The 26950-nt window shown below is 45.5% G+C and overlaps 1 protein-coding gene across 2 annotated transcripts in view; it reads right to left on the reverse strand.

Moving 5' to 3' along the window:
- Positions 1 to 629: 629 nt before the first annotated feature.
- The window catches only part of LOC148147020 (putative G protein-coupled receptor 139), a 32675-nt gene continuing 6354 nt past the window's right edge, over positions 630 to 26950 (reverse strand). The window contains exons 1-2 of one of the 2 annotated variants that reach the window (XR_015760037.1): positions 4747 to 4845; positions 630 to 1762 (exon numbers count right to left, since the gene is read on the reverse strand). Coding sequence is in view for 1 of the 2 variants with exons in the window: in XM_087996185.1 (XP_087852311.1) it covers positions 855 to 1762 (908 nt within the window). In the remaining variant the exon portion in view is untranslated. Of the gene's footprint in view, positions 1763 to 4746; positions 4846 to 26950 lie in introns of those variants that run through there. The other variant, XM_087996185.1, reaches the window with a different exon arrangement.

Here is a 26950-nt window from a genome sequence, read left to right on the forward strand (position 1 = left end):
GGGGAGAGGGGGAAAGAAATAGGTGGGTTGGAGCGAGAGTGAAGGGGAAGGAGGAGAGCGGCGAGGGAGATAGATAGAGAGAGTTGGAGGAGACTGGGTGAGTGACAGAGGAACAAGACAAGGGCGAGCAAGAGAAAGGAACAGAGATAGTGAGCAAGAGAGGGGGATAGAGGTAGCGAACAAGAGACAGGGGCGAAGCGAGAGGCAGAGTCAGAGGGATGGAATGAGAGAGACAAGGGATGGTGACAAAGGGCGAGGTCACAGAGAGAGGGAGCTACGAAGTGAAGGGGAGGGGATGCAGAGAGAGAGAGCGAGATGTTGGAGACGGAGAGAGTGAGTGACTGGAGAGCGAGATGGATGGGGCAGAGGGAGGGCAAAAGCAGAGGGGGAACAGATGTGTAGAGATGGGGAAATAGGGCGAGCGACTGGGTCAGATATGGATTCTGCCGAGCTCAAGTCGGGCTGGGTGACACAAGAGCGGATAACAAGGGCAGAGGGACTTAAACTCAGCTACTGAGCTCAGGGCGCGTTCCTCTCCCCTTCCTTGAGATCCAGGAATTGGGGCTGAGTCTTTCTCTCTCCAGCTCAGCTTCTTTAACACAAGGATACACAACAACATTGTTCACTGTGCTACTCGGCACTTTTTAATATACATATTTATTGTTTACAAATTGTAGTGTTGGATACAGTCAGTGAGATGGTGCCTATTCTCACTGGTCCCTGAGTTGTGAGAAACATTGAAATGTGTCCCTGTGGTATAAGATTGGACAAACCAGCGCTGTCTGTTACTATAGCGACAGGCTGCTTCATCGCTGAAAAACTGAACAGAAATGATAAAGTCCCTGATCGATTGATTAATGAGTCAATTTGATTGGTTGATGGATTTTGGTAAGGGGATATTGCAGCACATTCTTCAGCTGCTGCCTGAACTTAGTCTGGGTCACGGCATAAATCGCGGTGTTTGTGCAGCAACTGAGGAGCTGCAGCATGAAGCCCAATTCCTGTACAAAGCCATGGAGAAACAGAGAGTCATACCCAATCATCCACATCCGGTACCATATAGAAAACACCATGAATGTTGACCATAACAGGATGAAATTGGCCGAGATCACAAACAGTAAAATGATGGATTTTCTTCGGTTTCTCATTTCTGCATCAGCCTGAGCGTCCCCATTGGTGTGAGTGCGGATTCTCCTCCGGGCTCTGCTGGTCACTAAAATGTGTCTGATGGTGAAACCATTGAGCAGCAGAATCAGGAAAAATGGGAGAGCCGGGGTTAGAATGTGGTGGAGGAACTCAATTGTGACCCAGACATTGGAGTAATAAACAGCGTCTGTTACATCACAAAACCAGGGGTTGTTCCACAGTCGATACTGAGTTGTCAGCATAAAATACCAGAAAATGTTCTTTAAACAACTCAGCACAGTCACTGCTCCCAGAACCACAGCCGCCATTTTCTCACTGCAATATTTACTTTTCAGCTTCTGGCAACAAATGGCCACAAACCGATCAAAGGTGAAAGTGACGGTGAACCAGACAGAACAATCAGTGGCTGCATATAGTAGGACGGCATGGATATTACACAACGGGATGTCCCTCAGGAAATAAAAGCGATGCTTAAAAACAATTGGAATGTGTCTCAGTATCAGGTCGAGGATAATGACCAGGAGATCTGCTGCTGCCATGGCCCCCAGGTAACATCGGACACATGGAGACAATCCACAATCTTTATAAAGCAGGACGTAGATGGTCACTACGTTAACTGTAGGGAAGGAAAACAAACACATTATCCATCAGCTTGGAGGCAAATGGGCCAGTTTGATTGGGGACCCACTGAGATTTTCAAACGTGTCACTGTATTAAGAGATTTATTAAAATAATTGGAGCTGGAAAAACAAATGGGAAGGTGTGAATTACTGACAAACGTGACATAAACCACAAGAAATGTTCCCTCCCCGAACATACAGAGACACATTCATAAGAATGGATGGTTTCTAGAACTTTCCCACACACTCGATCACTCGAGAGTAGACAAAGGTCACTTCTGTCCAGTTCCTTCTACAGAGGGTGAAAACGTTGCTGTCCTGAATGATTCTATCCCAGTTTCCTGAAGGCAAATGGAGTTTGGAAATTTCTATCTTTCAGTCTAAATTGTGGTTGATCCTGAGTCGTGGAGAAATGTAAAGGCAAGGAAAACGTATTCACCCCTTTAACTGCCTGAGGGGACTTCGGAACAGTGGACTTCTCCCTGGAAAGGGATCTCATCCCTTGGGAACTTATCGTTTGTTCAATTCACTGACGTTCAGCCATTCAGTAGCAATGTCATAGATAGAATGTTCTGAGGAATGGCACTTAAAGAATTTTGGGGACAGAATGTTCCGGGGAATGTCAGTTATATAATTGTGGGGACAGAATGTTCCGGGGAATGTCAGTTATATAATTGTGGGGACAGAATGTTCCGGGGAACACCTTGACCTGACCATCACCTTTCCCATCTATCCACTCCACCCTCTTCTCTGACCTATCACCTCTCGCCCATCTCCATCTACAGATCATGTTCCCAGCAGCCTTCCTCCACAGTATCAGCCCGCTCCTATTTATCTCTCAGGCCCAAGCCCACAAGCCTAATTACAGATGAAGGGCTTATGCCCGAAACTTCGATTCCCCTCCTCCTTGGATGCTGCCGGATCTGTTGTGTTTTTTTTCCAGCACTGCACTCCCGGTGATGAAACAGTCTGATACCGTCATACTCACAGAACCAGGCCTGATGGGTAATGTTTCATGAAACCTCGTAACCATCCCAGGCTATATCCAGTCCCACCGGCAGGACAGACCCACCAGTGGTGGGGACATCTTGGGATACAGTCAGGGAAGGGGTTCCCTGCAATTCCCCAACATTGATTCCAGAACCCGGGAAATCTCATGGTAACAGGTCAAAGATGGTCAAGGAAATCACCTGAGGATAGACATCTCCTGCTCCCCACCCCACGCCTCAATGATAACTCAGTTCCCCTCGATGTTGAAAACAAATCAGAGGAAGCACTGAGGCTGACAAAACGTCCTCTGTCTGTGGGACTTCAATGCCCATCACCAAGAGTGTCTCCACACGCCCAGCAATGACTGAGAAGGGAGAAACCTCAAATACACAGCAGCCAGACTGGGGGAAGTGATGGGGGAACCAACAAGAGGGAAGCATTCTCACCAGACTTTTTGTCCCAGATGGACCTGCCCCTAACACTATCTGTAGGAGCAGCCAGCACAAAGTCCTGGTGGAGGCAAAGTCTCAGCCTCATATTGAAGATACTGCCCAAAAGTTATGTGGCACTCCCTCCTATGAAGTAGGACATATTTCTAAAGGACCGAGCAAATGGAAACTGGGCATCCATGAGGCACTGTGGGCTATCCGCAGCTGCATCGTCAATGGCCTTCCCTCCATTATAAAGTCAGAAGTGGGCTGTTCACTGGTGGTTCCAAAATATTCAGCACCATTCCCAACTACACCGATACTGAAGCAGGCTATTCAGCCCATCAAGAGTTTTAAACAGGAACAGAAAGAGGTCATTCAGCCATTCGAGGCTGTTACTTAGCAATTGGAGCAGATCTTTTAATCTCTCAGACCTGTTGGACAGAAAATTGAAGGGATCATTCACCTTCCAAAGCTGCAACACAGGAAAATGGGAAGAGCTGGTTACTGAGCCAGGAGCAGGGATAAATTAGGGAGAAATCAGTGTCTATCAGTTTAACACAAATTAACGATCGCAGTGACACAGTGATCAGTGCTGGGGCCTCACCTGTTTGCAGCCAAGGTCAACGCTCGCTAAAAATAGAACAAACATGTTCTAGCTAAATTTAAAATGACACTGAGATCAACAGGAACTGAAGTTACCAAGAGGACGTAGAGAATCTAAACTGATAAGCAATGGACAAAAATTTAGTAAATAGAATATAACGTGGGTAACTGTGAATCCGTGATTTTTTCAGGAAGAATAAACCTCTGTATATTACATAAATGTAGAGAGATTAAAAGACTTAGTGATACCGTGTGTACTGGACGGTTCACTCTGACCTGTCCAGATATGGGAACTGTTGTTCAGCTATTACAAGGGGGCATAGCTTTAAATTAAGGTGGGGGGGGGGGGGGGGTTAGGTATAGGACAGATGTTAGGGGTAGGTTCTTTACTCAGCGAGTCATGAGTTCATGGAATGCCCTGCCAGTTGCAATGGTGGACTCTCCCTCATTATGGGCATTTAAGCGGGCATTGGATAGGCATATGGAGGATAGTGGGCTAGTGTAGGTTAGATGGGCTTGGATCGGAGCAACATCGAGGGCCGAAGGGCCTGTACTGCGCTGTATTCTTCTATGTTCTATATCTCCCTGCTGGTCTGCTCTCTGATGTCCCCCAGTGGCCCCATTGTTCTCAGTAAACACGGGATATGTTGATGTAGTTGCTAGGCAGTGTCGGTGTTGATGTAGTTGCTAGGCAGTATCGGTGTGGTGAGAGGGAGGGTGTTTGAGCCGTGTACCAAGGAGGCAGCCTTTATCTGAGAGGCATTCCTGTCCTTCTCCATGGAGACCCGAGAACGATGGGAATGACTGACTGCTTCTGAATGAAGATGTCGTGGCTGCTGTCAGGACAGTGGGTATTCACCAACATGATATACTGTGCATGGGCACACTGTGACATTAATAGGGTGAACGACTGAGGGTCCAATCACCTGAATGAGAATACAAAATAAAGCAATTACCAGATCAGCTGAAATGGTTAGACATACCAGATTCTCAGTTCACCTCACAGAACCAGCACAGTCACCATAAATACCAGAGGAGATATCTGTTCATCGTGGAACACTGTAGACCAGGTCAGTGTACTGCTCAGTAAAACCCAGCAATCTGTCCCGAGTGGAACACTGTGCAGATTCATCCATTGCACTAGTCAAGAAAATCCAACAATTTATCAATTTGAAACACCACACAGATCATATCAAAGCAATGATCTTTAAACCCGAATGAATTATCTGTCCAGTATGGGAAACTGGGATAGCGACAGAAAAGGTGCAGATGCTGGAATCCAAAGTAGACAAGCAGGAAGCTAGACGAACTCAGTATGTCAACAGCATCAGGAGGTGTAGAGGGAGACGTTTCGTGTATATACATTCGTCAGGAATCCTGAAGAGGGGTTGCACCCTAAATCTTGTCTTCTGCACATCCTGGTGCTGCCTGGATGGCTGAATTATTACAGCCTCCTGCCTGTTCAGTATGGGAGGCTGTGCAAACAACACCAGTGCGTCGATCTTTAAAACTGAACTAGATATCTGTCTAGCACCGAGAGCTATGCAGACCACACCAGTGCATTGATTTTAAATCAGGACGAGATATCTGTCCAGCACGGGGAGCTGTGCAGAAAATAGTAGTGCCTTGATCGATAAACCCGGACGAGATATCTGTCCAGGACAGGGTGCTGTGCATATCACAGCAGTGCATTGATCCATAAACCCAGATTAGATAGATGTCCAGCACCGAGAGCTATGCAGACAACAGCAGTACATTGATTTTTAAACCGAGACGAGATATCTGTCCAGCACAGGGAGCTGTGCAGACAACAGTAGTGCCTTGATCTATTAACCCAGACGAGATATATGTCCAGCACCGAGAGATATGAACACCGCAACAGTGCATTGATTTATAAGCCAGGACGTGATATCTGTCCAGCACCAGGGCTATGCAGAACAGACCATTGCATTGATCTGTAAACCCGGACTAGATATCTGTCCAGCACCGGGAACTGTGCAGACCACAGCCGTGCATTGAACTATATACCCGGGGGAGATATCTGTACATCACCTGCAGCTATGTAGACCACAGCAGTGTATTGATCTATAAACAAGGACTAGGTATGTGTCCAGCATGGAGAGCTGTGCTGACCACAGCAGCACATTGATCTATAAACACCGACTAAATATCTGTCCAGCACCGGGAGCTATGCAGACCACAGTAGTGCATTGATCTATACACCCATTCAAGTTATCTGTCCAGCACGGGGCGTTATGCGTATCACATAAGTGCATTAATCTATAAACCCGGACAGGATATCTGTCAAGCACGGGGAGCTGTGCAGATCACAGAAGTGTACTGATCTATAAAGCCGGATGAGATATCTGTCCAGGACCAGTCGCTATGCAGACTGTAGCAGTGCATTGATCTATACCCAAGATTAGATATCTGTCCAGCACCGGCAGCTATGCAGACCACAGCAATGCATGGATGTGTCAACCCGGATTAGACATCTGTCCAGAACGGGGAGCTATGCAGACTGGAGAAGTGCATTGATCTATAAACACGGACTGGATATCAGTCTAGCACAGAGAGCTATGCAAACCAAAGCAGGGAAATGATCAACAAACACAGACGAGATATCTGTCCAGCACGGGGAGCTATACAGACCACAGCAGTGCATTGATCTACAAACCTGGATGAGACATCTGTCATGCACCGGGAGCTGTGCAGACCACAGCATTGCATGGATGTTTAAACCCGGATTAGATATCTGTCCAGAACGGGGAACTATGCAGACTGGAGCAGTGCATTGATCTCTAAACTCGGACTGGATATTTGTCCAGCACCCAGAGCAATGCAGACAACAGCAGTACATTGATCTATAAACCCTAGTAAGATATCTGTACTACACAAGGAGCTATGCAGACCGCAGCAATACATTGATCTATGAACCCGGACTACATATTTGTCAAGCACCCGGACCTATGAAGAACACAGCAGTGCATTGATCTATGAACACGGATGAGATATCTGTTCAGTACGGGGAGCCATGCAGATGGAAGCAGTGTTATGATCTAAAAAGGAGAAAGTGAGGTCTGCAGATGCTGGAGATCAAAGTTGAAACTTTATTGCTGGAACAGCACAGCAGGTCAGGCAGCATCCAGGGAACAGGAGATTCGACGTTTCGGGCACATGCCCTTCTTCAGGAATGAGCAGAGAGTGTTCAGCAGGAGAAGATAAAAGGTAGGGAGGAGGGACTTGGAGGAGGGGCGTTGGATATCACATTTCCAACGCCCCTCCTCCAAGTCCCTCCTCCCTACCTTTTATCTTCTCGTCTCTCTGCTCATTCCTGAAGAAGGGCCTGTGCCCGAAACGTCGAATCTCCTGTTCCCTGGATGCTGCCTGACCTGCTGTGCTGTTCCAGCAATAAAGTTTCAACTATGATCTAAAAACGCGGACTTGAATCTGCTCAGCAAGGGGTGCTATGCAGACCATGGCATGCATTGATCTAAAAACACTGACTAGATATTTGTCTAGCACCGGGAGCTCTGCAGACCACAGCAGAGCAATGATCAATAAATATGGAAGAGATATCAGTCCAGCAGCGGGAGCTGTGCTGACCATAGTAGTGCATTGATCCATAAACCCAGACTCGATATCTTCCACCACCACCCTGTCTCCTGCCATTAAACAGATATGCAGAGAAACACAGACGTACAACATCCCTCCACCACCACCAAGTCTCCAGCCATTAAACAGATGGACACAGATACACACACACCCCTCCACCACCACCCTGCCTGCTGTCACTAAACAGACATACACAGAAACACACACAAGCCCCTCCATAACCACCCTGTATCCTGTCATTAAACATATATACACGGAAATACGCACACACAACCCTCCACCACCACCATGACTCCTATCATTAAACAGACATACACAGAAACACGTGCACACACAGAGCACTCCAACATCACCCTGTCTCCTGACATTAAACAGATACAAACAGAAAAACACACACACACAACCCTCCACCACCACTCTGTCTCCTGTCATTAAACAGACATACACAAACACACACACACACAGAGCACTCCACCATCACCCTGTCTCCTGCGATTAAGCATATATACACAGAAACACACACACATCCCTCCACCACTACACTGTCTCCTGCCATTAAGCAGAAATACATAGAAACACGCACAAAACCATCCTCCACCAACACTCTGTCTTCTGTCATCGGACAGATATATACAGAAACATACATAAACACACACACACAGGGAGGCACATACACACGCATAAACACACAGCGCCCAACCACCACCCTGTCTCCTGCCATTAAGCAGATATACACCGAAATGCACACACACATCCCGACACCACCACCCTGTCTCCTGCCATTATACGGATGTACACAGAAACATACATACACCGCTCGCCACCAACACACTGTCTCTGACAGTAAACAGATACATACACAAACACACACACACAACCCTCCACCACTACCCTGTCTCCTGCCATCAAACAGTTATAAAAAGAAACACTCACACACAACACTCCACCAGCACACTGTCTCCTGCCATTAAACAGATATACAAATAAAAGCGCGCACACACACTCCACCAGCACACTGTCTGCTGCTATTATGCAGATATACCCAGAGACATGCACACAACTCTCCGTTAAGCAGGTATACACAGAGACACACGCGCATAACACTTCACCACCACCCTGTCTCCTGCTAACAAATAGATATACACAGAAACAATCGTACACAACTCTCCACCACTGCCTTGTTTCCTGCCATTAAACAGATAAACACCATCCCTCCACCACCACCCTTTGTACTGTCATTAATCAGATATACACAGAAATAAACACACACAAACCTCCGCCACCACTACCTCTAAACCGATATACACAGAAATACACTCACACAACACTCCACCACCCCTCTGCTTCCTGCCATTAAACACACATACACAGAAACACACACACACCATCCCTCCACCAACACTCTTTCTGCTGTCATTTAACAGATGTACACAGAAACTCAGACGCACAACACCCGCCACAAACAGTCTGACTCCTGTAATAAAACAGATTTACTCAGAAACAAACACGCACAGCCCTGCACCACCACCCTGTTTCAAGCCATTATACATATGTACACAGAAACACACACACAACCCTCCACCACCTCCCTGTCTCCTGTCATTAAGCAGATATGCACAGAAAACACCCCCACACACACTCACAGAACCCTCCACTACCACCCTGTTTACTGCCATTGAACAGATATACACTGAAACACACAACCCTAGAACACCACTCTGTCTCCTGATATTGAGCAGATAAACACATACGCCACCCCTCCACCAACACCCTGTGTCCTGTCATTAAATATGTGCATAGAAAAACAGACACACACCACACTCCACAGATATACACAGAAACAATGACAAACAACACTCCACCACTCCCGCCGCAGAGCGGATAAACACAGAAATACACACACCACCCTCAACCACCACCCTAAATCTTGTCATTAAACAGATGTACACAGAAACAAACACACGCACAACTCTCAACCACCATCCTGTCTCCTGCCATTAAACAGATAAATATAGAAACACACACACACAATGTTCCAACTCCACCCTGTCTCCTACCATTAAGCAGATATACACAGAAACACACATACAAGCCTCCACCACCCCTGTCTCCTGTAATTTAGCAGATATACACAGAAACAATCACAAACAACCCTCCACCACTCCCCGGTCTCCTGCCACAGAGCAGATAAACAGAAACACACACACCACCCTCCATCGCCACCCTAAATCTTGTCATTAAACAGATGTACACAGAAACAAACATGCACAACTCTCAACCTGTCTCCTGCCATTAAACAGATATACATAGAAACACACACAACACTCCATCACCAAACTTGCCTCCTGTCATTAAATAGATATACACAGAAGTACAGACACACAACCCTCCACCACCACCCTGTCTCTTGCCATTAAACAGATGTGCACAGATAAACACACAACCCTCCACCACCATTCTGTCTCCTGCTATTAAACAGTTCTATACAGAAAGGCACACACACCCCTCCCCACCACCCTGTCTCCTTCCATTAAACAGATATACACAGAAGACACAGACACAACTCTCCACCACCACCCTTTCTCAATGTCATTAAACAGATATACACTGAAATGCACACATACCCCACCCTCCACCAGCAATCTGTGTTCTGTCACTGAAAAGATATACACAGAAACATGTACACAAATCCTCCAGCACCACCCTGTCTCCTCCTATGAAACCATTATACGCAGAAACACGCACACACACAATCCTCCACGACCTCCCTGTCGCCTTCCATTAAACAGATATGCATATAAACACACACAAGCATCCCTACACCACCACCCTATCTCCTTCCATTAAACAGGTATACGAAAAACACACACACAAAACCCTCCACTACCACCACGTCTTTGCAATTAAACAGTTACACACAGACAGACAGACACACAAACCTCGACCACCACCCTGTCTCCTGCCACTGAACAGATATACACAAAAATCACACACACAAACTTCCACCACCACCCTGTCTCCTGCCATTAAACAGATATACATAGAAACACACACACTCACACCACCACCTCCACCCTGTCTCCTACCACTAAACAGATATGCACAAAGTACACAGACACACAACCGTGTCTCCTGCAATTAAACAGACATACACAGAAACACACACACACACACACACAAACGTCCACCAGCTCCCTCTCCCCAGCAAGTTAATACATATACAGAGAAACACACAATATGCTCCACCACCACCCTGTCTCCGGCCATCAGACATACAATGAAACACACACACACACAATCCTGCATCACCGCCCTGCCTCCTACCATTAAGCAGATATACATAGAAACGCACACATACAATCCTCCACCACAACCCTCTCTGCCATTATTAAGATATGCACAGGAACAGACACACCACCCTCCATCACCATCCTGTTTCCTTCCATTAAACACACATGCACAAAATACACAGACACACAACTCTCTCCCCTGCAATTAAAGATATATACACAAAAACAAACACACACACAACCACTCTATCTCCTGCCATTAAACAGATATACACAGAAACACACATGCACACACGCACACAACAACCGAACACCACCCAGTCTCCTGTCATTGAACAGATATACACTGAAACACACATGCACACATCACTCCACCACCACCCTGTGTCCTGCCACTAAGCCGATATACATAGAAACACACACACAACCCTCCACCACCACCCAATCTCCTGCCATTAAACAGATAAAGTCAGAAACACGCACACAACCCTCCACCACCACCCTGTCTTCTACTATTAGACAGATTTACACAGAAACACACACAACCCTCCATCACCACCCTGTCTCCTGCCATTAGACATATATACACAGAAATACACACACACCACCAACCTGTCTCTTGTCATGAAAATGATATACACAGAAACGCACATCCAAGCCTTCAGCATCACCCAGACTCCTGCTATTGAACACATATACACAGAAACACATAGGCACACCACCCTCCACCACCATCCTGTCTCCTCCAAAAAAGCAGATGTACACAGTTGCACGTAAACACAACCCTCCATGACCTCCCTGTCGCCTGCCATTAAATGGATATACACAGAAACACATACATGCAATCCTCCAAAACCACCCTGTCTCCGACCATTAAATAGATATACACAGAAATGCACACACAACCCTCCAGCGCCACCCTGTCTCCTGCCATTGAACACATATACACAGAAACACACAGGCACACCACCCTCCACCACCATCCTGTCTCCTCCAAAAAAGCAGATGTACACAGTTGCACGTAAACACAACCCTCCATGACCTCCCTGTCGCCTGCCATTAAATGGATATACACAGAAACACATACACGCAATCCTCCAAAACCACCCTGTCTCCGACCATTAAATAGATATACACAGAAATACACACACAACCCTCCAGCGCCACCCTGTCTCCTGCCATTAAACACATATACACAGAAACACGTACACACAAAACGCTCCACCACCACCCTGTCTCCTGCCATCAAATAGACATACAATGAAACACACACACAGAATCTTCCATCACCGGCCTGCCTCTTACCATTATGCAGATATACACAGACATGTACACATACAAGCCTCCACCACAACCCTTTCCTGCCATTATTAAGATATGCACCGAAACACACACACAACCCTCCACCACCACCCTGTTTCCTACCATTAAACATAGATGCACAAAATACACAGACACACAACCCTGTGCCCTGCCCCATTAAACAGATATACACAGGAACACACACACAAACAAGCCTCCACCACTACCCTGTCCCCTGAAATTAAACTGATATACACAGAAAGACACCGACACAACCCTCCGCCACCTCCCAGTCTCCTGCCATTAAAACACACACACACGACTCTCCACCACGTTCCTGTCTCCTGTCATTAAACATACACAGAAACACACACATCCCTCCACCACCAAACTGTCTCCTGCCAATGAATAGTGATACACAGACACACAGACACTCACCCTCCAACAACACCCCCTTCTGCACTTATTGAGATGTACACAGAAACAGACACACACACAAACATCTACCACCACACTGTGTCGTGCCATTAAACAGATATAATCAAAAACACATACACACAACACACACACAGCCCACCATGACCCACCCTGCCTCCTGCCACAAAAGAGTTATACACAGAAACACAAACTGACAAGCGTTCACCACCACCCTGTCTCCTACCACTAAACAGATAGACACTGAAACACACACTCAAAACCCTCCTCCACCTCCCTCTCTGCTGGAATCAAACAGATATACACAGAAACACACACACACAACCTTTCACCACCACACTGCCTTCTGTCATTAAATAGATATACACAGAAATACACACACATCCATCCACTAGCACCCTGTTTCTTGCCATTAAACAGATACACACAGAAAAATGTGCACACAACATTCCAACACCTCCCTGTTCCTGCAATTAAACTGATAGACACAGAAACACACACACACAAACACAAAAATTCTTCCACCATCACCCTGTCTCCTTCCATTAAAATGTTATATACAGAAACATACACACAGAACCCTCCACCACTATCCTGTCTCATGCCATTAAAGAGATTTGCACAGAATCATGCACACACAATCCTCCTCAACCAACCTCGCTGGTGTAATTAAACAGTTATACGCAGAAACACCCAAACATCCCTCCAACACTCCCCTGTCTCCTGCCATTGAACTGTTATACACAGAAACACACACACAGAACCCTCCACCACTATCCTGTCTCATGCCATTAAACAGACTTACACAGAAACATGCAAACACAACTCTCCTCAACCAACATCTCAGCTGTCATTAAACAGATATACACAGAAACAGACACAAATCCCTCCACCACCACCCTGTGACCTGCCATTAAACAGATATACACAGAAAACGTGCGCACTACACTCCACCACCACCCTGTCTCCTGTAATTAAACTGATATACACAAAAACACACGCACACACACAAACAGCCCTCCACCACTACCCTGTAAACTGTTATACACAGAAACATGCACACACAACCCTCCACAACCACCTGTCTGCTGTCATTCAACAGATACACAGAGAAACACACACACATCCCTCCACCACCACCCTGTCTCCTCGTCATTAAAAAGATATACACAGAAACACACACCCACAAACCTACACCACCATCCTTAATCTTATCTTTAACCAGACATGCGCCAAAACACACACACACACACACACACTGCCCCCAACACCACCCTGTCTCCGACCATTAAACAGATTGACACAGAAACACACACATCCCTCAACATCACACTGTCTCCCACCATTAAGCAGATGGACAGAGAAACACACACACCACCCTCCATAAAGACCCTCTCTCCTGCCATTAAACAAATACACACATAAACACACACACCCTCCACCACCACCCTGTCTCCTGCCTTTAAACAGATACACATAGAAACACACATACAACCGATTACTACCATCCTGACTCCTGCCATACAACAGATGTGCACAGAAACACACACACAAACACACATACATACACATCAGCACACCACCACCCTGTATGCTGACATTAAACAGATATACACAGAAAAACGCGCTCACAACACTCCATCACCGCGCTGTCTGCTGACAATATACTGATGTACACCTAAGCACTCACACAACCCTCCACCACCACCCTGCCTCATGCCATTAAACAGATTTACAAAAAAAATCACGCACACACAACCCTTCGCGGCCACCCTGTCTCCTGCACTTAAACAAATGTACACAGAAACACATACACAACTCTCCACCACCACCCTGCCTCCTGCCATTAAACAGGTTGACAGAGAAACACGCACACACAACCTTCCACAACCACCCTGTATGCTGTCATTAAACATATATACACAGAAACACACACACGACCCTTCACTACCACCCTGTCCCCTCATCATTAAAAACATATACACAGAAATACACACACAAACCTGCACCACCATCCTTTATCCTGTCTTTAAACAGACATGCACAGAAACACACACGCACCATTCCCCCAACATCACCTTGTATCCCACCATTAAGCAGATTGACAGAGAAACACACACAACCACCCTCCATAACGACACCCTCTCCTGCCATTAAACACATACACACAGAAGCGCACACACAACCCTCCACCATCACCCTGTCTCCTGCCTTTAAAGAGGTACACACACATACAACTGACTACCACCACCCTGACTCCTGCCATTCAACAGATGTGCACAGAAACACACACACAAACACACATACATACACATCCCTACACCATCACCCTGTCTCCTGACAGAATACTGATGTACACAGAAACTCACACACACAAACCTCCAGCACCACCCTGTCTGCTGACATTAAACAGATAAACTCAGAAAAAACGCGCACAGAACACTCCATTACCACGCTGTCTGGTGACAATATACTGATGTATACAGAAACACACAGACAACCCTCCACCAATACCCTGTCTCCTACCATTAAACTATTATACACAGAAACATACACACAGAATCCTCCAACACCACCCTGTCTCATGCCATTAAACAGATTTACAAAGAATCACGCGCACACAAACCTCACCCGCCAACATGTCTCCTGCAATTAAACAGATGTACGCAGAAACACACACACAAATCTCCGCCAGCACCCTGCCTCCTGCCATTGAACAGATATACAAAGAAACACACACATACAATCCTCTTCCACCACCCTGTCTCCTGCCATTAAACAGATATGCAGGGAAACACACACCAACCCTCCACTATGTCAAAGTATCCAGTCATTAAACAGAAATACACAGAAACACACACACAACACACATATACTCGTACACGCATACACACACACAACCTTCAACCACCTTCCTGTCCGCTCCATTAAACAGGTATTCACAGAAACACACACACACAATCCTCCAACACCTCCCTTTCTCCTGTCATTACACAGATATACACACAAACACACACACACACACACCAATTTCCACCACCATTCTGTCGTCTGACATTAAACAGATAAGCATCAACACATACACATGCAAGACTCCACCAACACCCTGTTCCCTTTGATTAAAAAGGTATACATAGGAACAAACACACCATCCATCCACCAAAGTTCTGTCGGCTCCCATTAAACAGATGTACACAGATACACGCACACACAACACGCCAGCACCACCCTGGCTCCTGCCATTAAACACATATGTACAGAAACATACACACAACCCTCCACCACCCTGTCTCCTGCCATTAAACAGATACACACGGAAACATACACACGCACATACATACACATCCCTACATCACAACCCTGTCTCCTGACATTAGACTGATGTACACAGAAACACACACACAGCCCTCCTTCCCCACCCTTTCTGCTGCCATTAAAAAAATATACGCAGAAAAATGTGCACACAATACTCCACCACCACACTGTTTCCTGCAATTAAACTGCTAAACACAGTAACCCGCACACACACACACAAACAGTCCTCCACCACGACCCTGTCTCCTGCCAATAAACTGTTATACACAGAAACAGAAACACAGAATCCTTCACCACCACCCTGTTACATGCCATTAAACAGATTTACAAAGAAACACGCACGCACAACCATCTGCCACCACCCTGTCTCCTGCAATTAAACAGATGTACGCGGAAACATACACAAAAATCTCCACCAGCACCTTGTCTACTGCCATTAAACAGATATACACAGAAGCATACACACATCCCTGCACTACCACTCTGTCTCCTGCCATTATACTGATGCACACAGAAATACACACACACAACCCTCCACCACCACCCTGTCTCCACGTAATTAAAAAGACATACACAGAAATACACACACACAACCCTCCACCACCACCCTGTCTCCACGTAATTAAAAAGACATACACAGAAACATGCACACACAAGCCTACACCATAATCCTTTCTCCTGTCTCCAAACAGACAAACACAGAAAAACACACACCATCCCCCCAAAACCACACTGTCTCCCACCATTAAACAGATTGACACAGAAGCGCGTGGGTACACACTCACACACGCACATCCCTCAACCACCACACTTCCTCCCACCATTATGCTGATTGACACAGAATCTCATACACACACACACACACACACACACACACACACACACACACACACACACACACACACACACACACACACACACACACACACACACACACACACACACACACACACACACACACACACACACACACACACACACACACACACACACACACACACAACCTTCCACCACCACCCTGTCTCCTGCCATTAAACAGATATACACAGAATCACAGACACATCCCTACACCACCACCCTGTCTCCTGCTGTTATACTGATGCACACAGAAACACACACACAACTCTCCGCCATCACCCTGTCACCTGCCATTAAACAGATATGCACAGAAACACACACACACAACCCTGCCTTCTGTCATTAAAGGGATATACGCAGAAAAACACACACATTCTTTCTGCCATCACCTTGACCCCTGACATTAAACAGATATACACAGAAGCACATGCATACAAGCCTCCACCACCACCCTGTTTCCAGCCATTAAACAGATATACACAGACACATACAAAAACATCACCTTCAACCAAAACCCTGTCTCCTGTCATTAAACACATATATATGCAGAATCACACATACAGACACAACCTTCTACCACCGTCCTGTCTCCTGTCATTAAACAGGTATTTAGAGAAACACAGACAGGGAGCGGGCACAGCTTAACACGTGGCTGAACAGCTGGTGTAGGAGGGACGGCTTCAGATATGTAGATAATTGGGATGCCTTCTCGGGAAGGTGGGATCTGTACATGAAGTACGAGTTGCACCTGTACTGGAAGGGGACCAATGTCCTGGGTGGATGGTCTGCTCGAGTGGTTCAGGAGGGTTTAAACTAGTACGGCAGGGGGTGGGGTAGGGAGGTGGGAACCTGAGCTATATACCGATGGTGACAGTTGATGGAGATGAGTCAACAGCATGAGGTAGCGCAGCCAGTGGGAAGGAATTTCCTGGGAATGAACCAAGGGATCGGTTAAAGTGTGTTTGCTTTAATGCAAGGAATATCAGGAATAAAAGGGATGAACTTAGAGCATGGATCAGTACCTGGTGCTATGATGTTGTGGCCATAACAGAGACGTGGGTTTCTCAGGGACAGAAATGGTTGCTGGATGTTTCAGGGTTTAGAACATTTAAAAATAATAGTGAGGGTGGATAAGAGGAGGGGGTGTAGCACTAGTAATCAGAGAGGGTATCACAGCTACAGAAGTTACCATTGTCGAGGAGGGTCTGCCTACTGAGTCAGTATGGGTGGAAATTAGGTACTGTAAGGGAGCAGTCACCTCATTAGGGGTTTACTACAGGTCCCCCAATAGCAGCGGGGAGATTTAAGAAAGCATAGGTCGGCAGATTTTGGAAAAGTGTGAATGTAGTAGGGTTGTTGTAATGGATGACTTTAACTTTCCCAATCTTGATTGGAACCTCCTTCGAACAGATGGGTTAGAAGGAGCTGTTTTTGCAAGGTCAATCAGTTTAATGGTGGGAGATAGGATGGTGTGTGTTTCTGTGAGGTTTTGTGTGTGTGTGCATATATCTGTTTAATGACAGGAGACAGGGTGTTGGGGAGGGTAGTGTTTTTCTGTGGTTTCCGTATATATCTGTTTAAAGACTGGATACTTGGTCCTGGTGCAGGGGTGGTGTGGGTGTTTCTCTGCATATCTGTTTAATAGCAGGAGACAGGGTGTTGGCGGAAAATTGTATGTGCCTTTCTGTGTACATCTGTTTAATTACAGGAGACAGGGTGGTGGTGGAGAGTTGTGTGTGTGTGTTTGTTTCTGTGTACATTTGTACAATGGCAGGAGATAGGGTGGTGGTGTAGGGTTGTGTGTGTATATGCGCGTACATGTGTGTTTGTGTGTTTCTGTGTACATCTGTTGCATGACAGGAGACAGGGTGGTGGTAGTTGGCTGTGGGTGTGTTTCTGTGTATATCTGCATAATGGCTGGAGACACGGTGATAGTGGAGGGGTGTGTGTGTGTTTCTGTGACAATCTGTGTAATGTTGGGAGAGAGGGTTGTGCTGGGATGATGGTGTGTGTGTTTCTGCATATGTCTGTTTAAAGACAGGAGAATGGGGGTGGTGTCGACTTGTGTGTGTGTGTTTCTGTTTATCTTTTAAATGACGAGGAGACAGGATGGTGGTGGAGGGCTATGTCTGTGTTTCTGCGTATATCTGTTTAATGACAGCAGACAGGATGGTTGTGGAGGGTTGTGTGTGCACGTTTCTGTGCAAATCTGTTTAATGGCATGAGACCGGGTTGTGCTGGATGGTTCTGTGTGTATGTTTCTGTATATATCAGTTTAATGGCAGTAGACAGGGAGGTGTAGGAGGGCTGTTTGTGTGTGCGTATTCCTGTGTATGTCAGTTTAATTTCAGGAGGCAGAATGATGGTGGAGTGTTGTGTGCGCGTTTTTCTGTGTATATCGGTTTAAAGGCAGGAGACAGGGTGGTGGTGGAGGGTTGTTTGCGCGTGTGTTTCTATGTACATCTGTATAATGGCAGGACACAGTGTGGTGTAGGGATGTGTGTCCGTGTGTGTCCGTGTGTATGTGTGTGTGTGTTTCTGTGTTTCTGTGCACATATGTTGAATGGCAGGCGACAGGGTGGTGGTAGAGAGCTGTGAGTGTGCTTCTGTGTATATCTGTTTAATTGCAGGAGACAGGATGGTGGTGGAAATTTGCGTGTATTTGTGTTTCTGTGCACATCTGTGTAATGACAGGTGACAGCCTGGTGTTGGAGGGTTGTGTGTCTGTGAGTGTGTACGTCTTTCTGTGAATACCTGATTAATGGCAGGACACAGGATGGTGGTGTAAGGTTGCGTGTGCGAATGTGTGTGTGTTTCTGCGTATCTGTTTAATGACAAGAGAGTGTGCGTTAGTGGGGGTGTTGTTTTTGTGTGTGTTTCTGTGTACATCTGTTTAATTGCAGGAGGCAGAGTGGTGGTTGAGGGTTGTGTGTGTGTGTGTGTTTCTGTGTACATCTGTATAATGACATGAGACAGGGTGGTGGTGTAGGGATGTGTGTATGTGTGTGTATGTGTGTGTGTTTGTATTTTTGTGCACATTTACTGAAGCTCAGGAGACAGGGTGGTGGTGGAGAGTTGTGTGTGTGTGTTTCTGTATATATCTGTTTAATGGGAGCAGACAGGGTGGTTGTGGAGGGTTGTTTGCGTGTATTTCTGTGTCAATCTGCTTAATGGTGGGAGAAAGTGTGGTGGTTGAGGGATGTGTGTGTGTGCACGCGCGCTTCTGTGGCAATCTGATTAATGGTGGCAGACAGTTTGGTATTGGTGGAATGGTGTCTGTGTTTCTGTGTTTGTCCGTTTAAAGACCCGAGAAAGGGTTATGGTGTGTGTGTTTTTCTGTGTATATAAGTTTAACAGGGGCATTGCGTTTATGATTCATGAGATCTTGTTGCAACTCTATGAAACTTTGGTTAGACCGCGCTTGGAGTACTGCGTCCAGTTCTGGTCACCCTATTGTAGGAAAGATGTGGATGCTTTGGAGGGCTTATCGTATGAAGAGTGGTTGACTGATCTCGGACTTTTTTCATTGGAGAAAAGGAGGAGGAGAGGGGACCTAATTGGGGTATACAAGATAAGGAGAGGCATAGATAGAGTCGATCCCCAGAGACTATTTCCCAGGGCAGAAATGTCTAACACGAGGTGTCATAGTTTTAAGCTGGTTGGAGGAAAGCATAGAGGGGATGTCATAGGCGGGTTCTTTACACAGAGAGTTGTGAGAGCATGGAATGCGTTGCCAGCAGCAGTTGTGGAAGTGAGGTCATTGGGGATATTTAAGAGACTGCTGGACATGCATCTGGTCACAGAAATTTGAGGGTGCATACATGAGGATCAATGGTCGACATAACATCGTGGGCTGAAGGGTCTGTTCTGTGCTGTACTGCTCTATGTTCTATGTTCTAATTGCAAGAGGTGGTGGAGTGAGTTTTTGCGTTTTTCTGTTTGTACCTGTTTAAAAGCAGGAGACAGGGTTGTGGTGGAGGGAATGTGTGTGTGTGTGTTTCTGTGTATATCTGTATAATGACATAAGGCAGGGTGGTGGTGAAGGGATTTGTACGTGTGCTTCAGTACATATCTGTTTAATTGCAGGAGACGGAGATGTGGTGCAATTTTGTGTATGTGTTTATGTGTATATCTGCTTAATGACAGCGGATAGGGTGGTGATGGGGGATTGTGTATGTGTGTTTCTGTTTATATCTGTTTAATGGTAGGAGGCAGGATGGTGGCTGAGGGTTGTGTGTGTGTTTCAGTATGTATCTGTTTAATGGGAGCAGGCAGGGTGGTTGTGGAGGGTTGTGTGTGTGTGTTTCTGTGTTTGTCTGTTTAAAGACACGAAAAACGGTTATTGTGTAGGCTTGTATGTGTGTGTTTCTGTGTATATCTTTTTAATGACGAGGAGAGAGTGTGGTGGTGGAGGGTTGTGTGTGTGTTTCTGCGCACATCTGTATAATGGCAGGAGACAGGGTGGTGGTGTCAGGATGTGTGTCTATGTGTGTGCACGTGTGTGTTTGTGCGTTTCTGTGTACATCTGTTGCATCGCAGGAGACAGGGTGGTGCTAGAGTGTTGTGTGCATGTATTTCTGTGTATATCTGTTCAATAACAGGAGACAGGGTGGTGGCAGAGAGTTGTGTGCGTGTTTCTGTGTCTATCTGTTTTATGGCAGGATGCAGTGTCGTGGCAGAGAATTGTGTGTGCATTTCTGTGTACATCTGTTTAATTGCAAGAGACAGGGTGGTGGTGGAGGGTTGTGTGTGTGTTTCTATGTACATCTGCATAATGGTTGGAGACAGGGTGGTGTTGTCAGGATGGGTGTCTGTGTGTGTGTTTCTGTGTACATCTGTTGAAGGGCAGGAGGCAGGTTGGTGGTAGAGGGTTGTGTGTGTGTGTTTCTGATTATATCTATTTAATGGCAGGAAACAGGGTGGCGGTGGAGGGTTGTTTGTGAGTGTGTTTCTGTGTGTATCTTTCTTTGCAGGAGACAGGACAGTGGTAAAAATTGATGTGTTTGTGTGTTTCTGAGTATATCTGTATAATGACAGGAGACAGGATGCTCCTGGTGGGTTGTGTGTGTGTGAGTGTGTGAGTGGGTGTCTTTTTCTGAATACCTGTTTAATGGCAGGAGACAGAATGGTGGTAGAAGGTTGTGTGTGTGTGAGTCTGTGTGTGTGTGGTTCTGCGTATATCTGTTTAATGAGAGGAGACAGGGTGTGGTGAAGGGTGATGTTTTTGTGTGTTGCTGTGTATATATGTACATCTGTTAAATGACTGGAGACTTCGTCGTGGTGGAGGGATGGTGTGTGTTTCTCTGCCTACATGTTTAATGGCAGGAGACAGGGTGGTGGAGGAGGCTTGTATGTGTGTGTTGCTATGTATATCTGTTCAACGGCAGGAAACAGGGGTACTGGCAGAGATTTGTGTGTGTGTTTCTGCTTACTTCTGTCTAATTGCAGGAGACAGGTTTGTGGCGGAGGGTTGTGTGTGCGTGTTTCTGTGAATAACAGTTTAATGGCAGGGCACAGGGTAGTGGTGGAGAGCTGTTTTTGCGTGTGTGTACGTGGTTCTGTGTTTATCAGTTTAATTGCAGGAGACAGCGTGATGGTGGAGTGTTGCGTGTGCGTTTTTCTGTGTATATCTTTTTAATGACAGAGACAGGGTGGTGGTGGAGGGTTGTGTGTGTGTTCTGTGGGCATCAGTATAATGTCAGGAGAAAGGATGGTGGTGTAGGGGTGTGTGGTGTACGTATGTGTGTGTGTTTCTGTGCACATCTATTAAACGGCAGGAGACAGGGTGGTGGTAGAGGGTATATGTGTGTTTCTGTGTGTGACTGTTTAATGGCAGGAGACAGGGTGGTGGTGGAGGGTTTTGTGTATGTTTCTGTGTATATGTGTTTAATGGCAGGAGTCAGGGTGGTGCTGGCATGTTGTGTGTGTGTCTGTGTCTGTGTATATCTGTTCAATGGGAGCTGACAGGGTGTTGGTGGATGGATGGTGTCGATGTGTTTCTATGTATACCTTTTTACTCAAAGGAAACAGGGTGTTGGTGGAGTCTTGCATGTGTATGTGTCCATGCTTATCTGTTTAATGTCAGAAGACAGGATAGAGGCGGAAATTGGTGTCTGTGTGTTTCTGTGTATATCTGTAATAACAGGAGAGAGGGAGGTGGTGGAGGGTTATTTGTGTGTTTCTGTGAATACTTGTTTAATGGCAGGAGACAGGAGGGTGGTTAAAGGTTGTGTGTGTGTATGTGTGTGCACGTAAGTGCATGTGAGTCTATGTGTCGGTGTGTGGGTGTGTGTGATTTTTGTTTAATGGCAGGAGACAGGGTGTTGGTGGAGGAGGGTGTTTTTGTGTGTTTTTATGTGCATAATGACTGGAGACTGTGTCGTGGTGGAGGTATGGTGAGTGTGTTTCTATGTACATCTGTTTAATTGCAGTAGACAGGGTGGTGGCGGAGGGTTGTGTGTGCGTGTTTCTTTGTAAATCTGTTTCATGGAATGAGACCGGGGGTGGTGGAGGATTCTGCGTGAATGTTTCTGTGTATAATAGTTTATTGGCAGGAGACAGGGTAGTGGTGGAGGATTGTGTTTATGTTTCTGTATACATCAGTATAATGTCAGGAGACAGGGAGTTGGTGGAGTGTTGTGTGTGTGTTTCTGTGTCTATCTGTTTTATGTCAGGAGACAGTATGATTGTGGTGGGTTATGTGTGACAGTGTGTGAGTAGAACATAGAACATAGAACAGTACAGCACAGAACAGGCCCTTCAGCCCACGATGTCGGCATTCAATATAACGATGGCTGATCCGTTATCTCCACATGAAACTCCTGCTGTAACCTCTCCCCATTAGTGTCTAGAAATACTTATTTATATTCAGTACCTTGGTTTCCACAGCCTTATGTGGGATAGAATTCCCCAGGTTCACCAGTCTGTGAGTGCAAACATGTATTCTCATCTCAACGCAGAGTGGCCTGCCTGTACCTAATATGTGGCTCCTTCTTTTAGCCGTCCCAGCCAAGGGAATTATCATCCCTGCTTCCAATCTGTCTCACACTGTCAGAGTTTTATATATTTCACTGAGATCTCCACTCATTTTCCTAAAGCCCATGGAATACAGGCCCAGTTGACCCAAACTCTGCTCCCACAACAAACCTGTTATCCCAGAGATCAGTCTGGTAATTTTCCACTGCACCCCCTCAATGTCAGGTTTGTCCTTTGTTAGGTAAGGAGAACAAAACTGCATACAATACTGCCCAATGTTCGAGATGGGGTCCCACCAAGGCACTGTACAGCTGCAGTAAGACACCCTTACTCCTGGACTCAAATCCCCCGGAAATGAAGGTCACCACATCATTTATCTTTCTACCTGCTTTCTGTTGCTGCAATATTGCTTTGTGTGACAGGTGTCCAATGAGATCGAGATCCTTTTAAATGATACAGCCAGCTACTTGGTGGGTCTATGTACACTGGTCAGTGTGCCAATATCAATCACAGTATTGACTCCTGGCTTCAGAATTCACTGCCCTGCATGGACCTCATAGTTCGGTGAAGAAGTAAACAAAAATATACACATAAGTATATACATGTAGCAACATTTCTACATCAATTCTTTCTGAAATGCTAGCCTGTTATTCTATTTTTCCAACCAAAGTGCTTAATGTTACGTCTATCGACATTGTTCTTCATCTGCCACGTATTTGCCCATTTTTCCACTTGTCTCAATAACCTTGGAACTTTTCTATATCCTCCTCAGCCACTCACAATCTCAGTTTGGTACCATCAGCAGATTTGGAAAGACTGCATTTAATACCTTTGAACAAATGTTTGATCTGATTTCTGAGTAGAATGGCTTATCTACTCGTGGACTCATCCACTTATGCGTGCTCTCACCGTATCCCTTATTTACATTATTGTTCAAAAAGTATCTACCTGAGTGTAAAAACGTTTTCTGAAGTAGCATCAACTACTTTACTGGGCAGGGAATTCCAGAGAATTACAAATCTCTGGGTGAAGAGGATCCTTTGCAATTCATTCCTAAATCTACTTCCTCTAATATTGAGGGGATTCCCTCGTGTCCGAGCTTCACCTTCCAGTGGAAACATCCTCTGTATTTCTAACTTATATATTTCCTGCATAATTTTATATGTTTCTATGAGATCCTCCCATCATTCTTCCAAATTCGAATGAATATAATTTCAGTCTGATAAGTCTCCTCTCATAAACCAACCCCCTCTCCTCTGGAATCACCCCAATAATAATCTGCATCCCCTCCAGTGCAAGTATATCCGTCCTCAAGTAAGGAGACCAAACCTGCATGCAGTAGTCCAGCTATGGCCTCACCAGCACCATGTACAGCTGCAACATAACCTCCCTGCCTCTAAACTCAATTCCTTTTACATCGAAGGACAACAAACCATTTGCCTTCCTCAGTAATTGCTGTACCTGCAGACAAACCTTCTGCGATTCATTCACAAGGATACCCAGGTCCCTCTGCACAGCAGCATGCTGCAACCTTTTACCATTCAAGCAATAATCCTTTTTACTGGTACTCATAATAAAATGGATGACTTCACATTTATTAACAATGTACTCCATCTGCCAGACCTTTGCCCATTCAGTCAAAGTCTCTATGTTCCTCCACAAAGTCTCATATTCCTCTGCACGATTTGCCCTGCCACTCAACTTCGTGTCATCTGCAAACCGTGACACAGTACACATAGTCCCACACTCCAAATGATCGATATAAATTGTGAATAAATGCAGCCCCAGTACTGATCCCTGAGGCACACTACTAGTCACTGATTGCCAGCCAGAATAGCACTCACTTATACCCACACTTTGCTTCCTGTTAGTCACGCAATCCTCTATCCATGCTGATACTTTACCCGTAACACCGTGCACCTTTATCTTATACAGCAGCCTCTTGTGTGGCAACTTATTGAAGACCTTTTGGAAATCAATTTCCACCATATCCACTGGTGCCGCGTTGTCCACCTTGCTGGTAATGTCTTCATAGATTTCCAAAAGACTTGTTACGCATGACCTGCTCTTCATAAACAAAGGCTGCGTCTGTGCAATGGGACGATTTATATCGAAATGCCTTGCTATTTCTTCCTTGATAATGCACTCAAGCAGCTTCCCCATTTCACAAGTAAAGTTAACTGGTCTATATTCCTCATATTTTGTCCACCTTCCTTTTTAAACAGGGGCGTCACATTTGCTGTTTTCCAATCTGCTGGGACTGTCCTGGAGTTTGCAAATTTTAGCTAATTGCCACAAGTGCACTTGCTATTTCTCCCACTATCTATTTATGACACTGGGATGCATTCCATCAGACTTGTCTACCCTTAGCTCCATTTGCTTCCGTAATAATGATTTTTTCTAAGGTCCTCAAGTACCTTCGTCTCTTCATCAATTATTAGCATGTTATTAGTGTCCTCCACTGTGATGACAGATACAAAATACCTGTTCAATGCCTCGGCCATTTCGTCATATCCTAAAACTAAATTACCCTTCTCATCCTCTGAAGGTTCAACATTTACTTGAACCACACATTTTCATTTTACATATTTATGGTATATACCATCTGCTATCTATCTTTATATTCTGTACTTGTTTTTTTCACGTGTTCTGTCATACTTTTCTTTATAGTTCATTTTGTGGCTTTCTGTTGACCTTTAAAGTTTTCCTCAGTCTTCTAGGTTCGTGCTGTTCTTGGTCACTTTGCATTGCTTCTCTTTCAATTTGATAGTGTCCCTTATTTCCTTAGAAACACATGGCACATTACCCCTTTTCGTCAAGTTTTTCCTTTTCACTGGAATATACTTTTGTCACGAATATTCAAAATCTCCTTTGAAAATCCTCCACTGCTTGTCAACTGCCCTATCATAAAGTATTGGCTTAAGGCAACATTCCTGAAGAATGGCTCATGCCCGAAATGTCGATTCTCCTGCTCCTTGGATGCTGCCTGACCTGCTGCTCTTTTCCAGCAACACATTATCAGCTCTGATCTACAGCATCTGCAGTCCTCACTTTCTCCTTAAGGCAACTTCAGCCAAGTTTTCCCTCATTCTATTGTAGTCTACCTTGTTTAAGCACAGGACCCTGGCATTGGATTTTATCTTCACACTCTCTATCTGTATTCAAAATGCAACCACACTGTGATCACTCCTTCACTCCTTAATCCCTAACTATGATGCGAATAATTATTCCTGTCTCATTGCACATGACCAGACGTACTCCTCATTGTATGTGCTTTTATTTTAGAATTTAAAGCATTCCCAAGTAGTCAAACCCAGACTTTTCGGATTCGCTGCTTTTAAGATCTCCATGAAAAATAAAACAAAGCGAA

Source organism: Chiloscyllium plagiosum, unplaced genomic scaffold (genome assembly GCF_037043375.1).
Source record: "Chiloscyllium plagiosum isolate Xiang-an unplaced genomic scaffold, Cpla_swu_hap1 HiC_scaffold_18, whole genome shotgun sequence".
Lineage (NCBI taxonomy): Eukaryota > Metazoa > Chordata > Chondrichthyes > Orectolobiformes > Hemiscylliidae > Chiloscyllium > Chiloscyllium plagiosum.